Below are 6,000 nucleotides of genomic sequence, written 5' to 3'. Positions count from 1 at the left end.
GACAGAGCAGAACTGCCCCATACAATGGTGCAGTAGGCTATGTGGTTGGACTGCTAACTTCAAGGTCAGCAATTAGAAACCACAAGCCACTCCAAGGGAAAAAGATGAGGCTTTCTACATTCATATAGATTTACAGTCTTGGAAACCCACAGGGTTGTTTCTACTCTGTCCTATCGGGTTGCTATGTATCAAAATCACTATGGATCAGAGTTTGGGGGAGTCTTCATAGGAACAAATGATCACATCTTTCGCCCTCAGAGTAGGGGGTGACTTTGAACCACTGACCTTTCAGATAGCAGCCAAGCACTTAACCAGAGCTGCTTAACAACATCTACTTGACCTATTTCACAGGAACCAACATGGATAAACAGAGGACCCCTGGTGATGTAGTGTGTTCCGTGCTGGGCTGTTAACCACAAGGTCACCAGTTCAAACCCACCAGTAAACCTGCAGGAGAAAGATGAAGCTTTCTGCTCATCCCCTGGGACCAAAGGGGTAGTTCTATTGTGTCAACAGTCATGATGCGTCAGAACTGACTCAGTGGCAATGGGTGCTTGTTGTGAGTACTAAACAGCAGAATGTTCTTGAAAGTGCTTTGGAATATATCACACACTACTTACACATTCTTAAAAGACATGGTTTGCTGGGCATGCAATTTTTTTTGCATTAAAAAAATCAAAATAGAAACCATTGGGAAATTCAAGTGCTCATGAATCATACAGCACAAATGTAAGTAAGTAATTTACAAATGCTTTACAATAAAGTCAAACAGATTATTCATGTAATTTTTAAAAATAAAAACCCTTGCAGTTAAATATTCATCAACTTAAACTTAATCATTCTTTCTTTTATAAGAATGTTCACTATGTGACATTATAACTCTCCAAAGGAGAAATTGTATAATTAGTTCTGTTCTCTGCCGTAGATGCTTCATTAAAAGGCAGAAGAGTAGAATAATTTAAGTTTTAAAAAAGCAAAAATATTTAACTCTTAAGCCACTGGCCTCTTATTTTAAAGAGCCCAGTAGGAACACTGCCTAGTATGTTTATAAACAACCTACAAGTTACAGGATTTGAACAGTAAGTCACAACTGAAAGCAGGATGATCAAAATCAATGTGAATTCTCTTCCCTTATCAGTTGCATGATTAAATAATATCTGATAAAATTAGAGCAATTGTTCAGCATTTTAAAATGAACCAGCTGTCTATAAAAATGTTTCTGTACTGAAAATTTAAGGGCTGATTATGAATTTAGAGTTCGAGAAAAAATATTTATGAAACAGAGCAGTGTGTACAATAGGGTCCCTTGTAAAAATACGTCTGTGGAAACAGATGGTTTGTCTGGGCTTGAATACTAACCAAAGGTGACCAAACAACCCTCATTTAAAGGAGCACGCCGAAGAGTTCTTTGAAACAGCAACTGAATCTACTTGCTCATTAAATCTTACACATATTTTGATTTTGTCTGTTGTTTTATGAAGAAGGAACTATTATTTATAATGTAGATAACAAATACTAAATCCTGGTGAGTAGCAAAATATTCGGACCAAATGGTAAAACGTATCAATGAATATGGTCAAGAAAATGATATAAAATTGATATGCCAACAGCACTGTGATCTTTGCCATCAACAATCCAAGCTTAATTTTGCTTAAACAGCTCTGCCTGCTCTCCTGTTCATTCATGTTCTCTCATGTACTTCTCTCTCTCTGTCTCTCTCTTACATACACACACAAGAGACTGTCCCTTCCAATCTCCAAGTGATCAGTGATCCTCTTCTTTTGACTATCATTAAATTTTTCTGGAAGGAAAAAAAAGCACTAATATTCCTACAAATCACGGATTACAGTGATCTCTGTTCTGTCTGAAATTTCTGCAGAGTTAAAATTAAATCAGTATTTGGGGGGGCGGCCACGAGGGGGATGGACCAATAAGTGTAAGTTCACCTTTGCTCAAATACACCAGGAGTCTGACAGGCCCCTTTCACTGTATGGCTGGCTCAGCAACACAACACTGTGCATCTGCGAGACAGGGGAGAGCCCCAGCCCCGTCTCCTACAGCCTGCGTTGCAAGCCAAACAACAAAGCACATTTCTGCTGGGAGTGTGGGGCTTCAAAATGACTCGTTGTAAACACCCTATCTTCTTTCTTATGTAATTAATTTCAAAGCTTGAGTGTGGATCTCTAGCAATGCAAATTATCATTTATACTATAAAAAGCAGCACAAATTCTCTTTGATCTGGCCTCAACATGAATTCCTTTAAAAGAAAATGTAAGGCCATTTAATTGAACCAGGGCTGAGTGAAAATGATGCTGAGTTAAAATTTTTGAGAAAGAACCCTACGTTGCTGTCTTGGGTTTTCTTCCTGGGTCACGTGACAGCAACTGTAGGGCTCGTTAGTCTCCAACGTCTCCATCTCGATCTCCAATAAGCCAAAGGAAATGAAAACTCAAGGCCAACAAAGCGGTCCCCAGCAAGTCGCCCAGTGCGGTCAAGTAGGGGATGGAGAAACTATCCGGGTCCTTTCCTTTCCTCCAGAAGTGGTGGACCATCCAGTCAGCGATCCACAGCAAGATGAACACCTAGGAGAGAAGGTCAGACATCACTCCTGTTGCCTAGACACTCCGGGCTCATCAGACAGGGTCCCGGGCAGGGCTGCAGGGTTCTGGTGGGGACCAAGTGCCAGTGAAAACAACCTTAAATTCCACTTCAGACACATCGACCAGCAAAAAATAAAAGTTTACGTAGTAGTATAGAACCAGGTGGTGTCTTCCAAGAGCTTCAAATATGTGCTTTAATTTTCGAAAACATCGCTATTGTTTGTTGTGGATTTTTATCATCTTACTGACAGATGAGGAAACTATAGGCATGTAAGAAACCCAGCTGGACAGTGGAAGAGTCGGGCTCACACCCACACAGTCCCACACAGAACACTCTTCTCCCCATCGGGGCAGTGTGCTATTGGAGTGGAGTTGGAATTCTTTACCTCAGTGACAGAGATGTACTGGGAACCGGGTACCCTGACTTTGGAGAGAAATCTGGCTGAATCTAATAAATCTGAAGGTATGCGTCTCCTTAACTTAGCAATTCCACAGAGAAAACATGTTGTTTTAAAATTTTTTAGTTTGTTTTGCAACACGGAGGTAAAAGGATAAACTTGTTCATGGTTTACAGAAACTTGAGATAATGGTTCTACTGAACCTACACCCAGTGAGGATCCTCCAAAGATCAAGGGTACCAGTGTTGTCCTGTTCTTCCAGAAACCCTGCAGAGAACCCCTTTGATGTGTGCAAGAATGCTCATGACATCATTGCAGTAAAAGCAAAAAATAAAAACGGAGATAACATAAAATGTCTATGGATGAGAGGATAGCTAAACAAATACTCTTAAATACTTCTGGAAGAGCAGTTCAAAAACCCACATGACGATACTGGCTAATTCAAAATGGCACTGACAAGGAAATGAATTGACCCCCAAATACACAGAAAGCACCAACCAAATCTAAGAAGGCCTTCTTATTTATCATCTAAATATCAGATAATGTGCTGAGGCTTGATTGAAGTAGGTGGTATAAATGCATGGCTACTTTATTTTCCCTAACTTCCTAAATGTTTGCAAGCTGTAATTTAAAAAGTATACACATGAATCTGGGAAGTGATTGACTGGAGCTGAAGAAGCTACAGCCTGGAATAGCTCAGACAGGAAGCCAGCTTGCCCTGCAGAATCCATGAAGGGACTGGCTGTTAAGTGAGGTTGGAGGAGGGACTACTTTAACGTCAGTGCATGCAGTGAGCCAATGTCCATGTGCTCTCATTAGTCCACAACTGTCCTTTCCAGGTGGGAAAACGAAGGGAGTTTCTAGAGGAATCTAGTAGGGGGAATTCAAGACTCAAGGACATTAGGAACTATGAGGGAGTAGATAAAAATGAGGGTCAACAGCAAGTCTGCATTGACATCCTTGGGCAGCAGTGGTCACAATCTATCGGTCCAGCAGATCACAGGCTCACTCACGCGCAGAGTCCCCGTAATGAACTGGCCAGCTCCTTCCATCCTTTTAACAGCAAGCCCTTCCCATCCTATCAGTAGACCTCCCTCTCACGGAGAACTTCTCCATGTCTCAATCTGTCCCTGTAAGAGAAAATCATCCTTGTCTCAGAGATTCTGTGAAGTTCAAGCGCAGAGCATTAATAACAGCTCTTGGCACACAGAAACACTCGATAACTACGTCCTCTGATTCCAATAAAAGCAGGAAGACAGGCTCTGACCACCTGACCTTTCCCACAGCAGCACTGGGGAAAGAGGAGCAATGCCCTCAAATCCTGAGAGGAGCGCGTTGAGGCTGTAACTTCATGCCTAGTTGGAGAGAGATGTACTGCACACCGTGAGCCGGGGTGTTACACGTGGCTTGAAATCAACTGCTAACCTGAAAGTCAGGGATTAGAACCCACCCAGGAGCACCCCTGGGCAACAAGAGTGACAAAATGCACACGCACGTGCAAGCACACACACACACACGTGTTACCTAATGGTCACAGTCCTATTCTGTGGAACAGGATGCTATGTGATTTGGGAGTTGTGTGAACACATATTACACACTTAGCAAACATACATGCCTCAATCACAAACAGCATTCAGTAGTTTTCCAACTTGGGTGAGGTTTAGTAACCTCTGTTCCACTTCCACGTTGACTGATTCTCCGTGGCCTCTTGCTGCTGCTCTCGTCAGCTCGGGTTGTGCTGTGTGTGGGAGGCCAAGATGCTCCTCACGGTCATATTTTCCGAGGAGTCAACAGAGAGAGAGAGAACACTACAACACTTAGGACTGAGTGCTGCTGCCTACGAGTGGAAGCAGCCGATGCTACACGGCAACGGTCTTACTCATAGAAGGAAAGCACATATCACAGAGAAACAACAAGAGAAAGTACAGTGAGATATGTAGAGATGCCAGTAACTTAGGCTAGTTTATTATGACGAGCAAGATATGCATTTTAAGTTAAAAGAGGAGGCCTCAAGAAGCTCATGAAAAAACTCCATTATTTCTCAATTCTATTTTTCCATGAACTCTTTGAAGCCTCCCACATGTACTATACCATTATAAGCCTGCCAACACAATCGCTTTGTATATAACACACGTGTGTTGCCTTCCTTAGGTCCTGCTCTCCCATAGGCATTCTGAACTACATGATAACCTTAAGGGGCCACAGATGTTTGTATAGTCAGACATTGCTGGACAGATATTATATAGTGCATGACTGATAAAATACACAAATATGTGTGCTTGTGTGTGTATTTTCCCAGACTGTAATATTTAACCTGTGAGTGGGTCATGGAACCAGTTTAATATAGCTAGTCATTAAAAATTAAAATAGAATATTATATTGATTATATTGTATTAACACATATAAGACATAGATAGCTAAGGCTTTTCATTGTGAAACATATATTTACATAGACATATCTACATTTTTTTATGATTTTGATAAGAACTGTTTAAATGATGCTGGTCTAACATGTATGAAATCCCCAGAGGTGGAAAACCATGCATTTTTCCTCTTTGACACCTCAGTTTCTTGCAAAATACTAAGATTTGGTACCTAGTAGTAAGTACTCAGTAGATACTATTCTCATTGCATTTGTTCCAGACTTCATTCCAGTCTCCTAATTTATAGGACCATTACTATTTAAGAAGGATTTGCATAGAAGACATATAAACATTTGTTTGTAGCCAGCGATGACGATGGACCACTCGGCCCGAGTCTGGGCCTTGTGAAATAAAGGAACAGACTCCCAGCTTCTCATAGTCTCTCCCACCTCTGCAGCACAAGGTAAGACACTGGCTGTCGTAAAGGACAAGAGAAGACAATGATGGATCTATCCCCTCTGCAGTCCTTCACAGCTGTCCAAACTCACATTCTTACTCCGCTCATTGAATCTACAATCAAATTCCTTCCTAGGGAATTGCTTTTAGAAAAGCATTGTGATGGCTTAAGAGTTTTCAAGC

General features: G+C 41.4%; 1 protein-coding gene across 2 annotated transcripts in view; it reads right to left on the bottom strand.

The window, feature by feature from the left end:
* Positions 1-482: 482 nt before the first annotated feature.
* Positions 483-6,000, bottom strand: part of SLC41A2 (solute carrier family 41 member 2) — a 144,659-nt gene continuing 139,141 nt past the window's right edge. For both annotated transcript variants that reach the window (XM_075551057.1, XM_075551055.1), the window contains exon 11: positions 483-2,582. In XM_075551057.1, the coding sequence (XP_075407172.1) occupies positions 2,397-2,582 (186 nt within the window). In that variant the 3' untranslated portion in view covers positions 483-2,396. The remainder of the gene's footprint in view (positions 2,583-6,000) is intronic.

This window comes from Tenrec ecaudatus, chromosome 6, assembly GCF_050624435.1.
Source record: "Tenrec ecaudatus isolate mTenEca1 chromosome 6, mTenEca1.hap1, whole genome shotgun sequence".
Lineage (NCBI taxonomy): Eukaryota > Metazoa > Chordata > Mammalia > Afrosoricida > Tenrecidae > Tenrec > Tenrec ecaudatus.
This window is presented reverse-complemented; position numbering and strand designations above follow the sequence as displayed.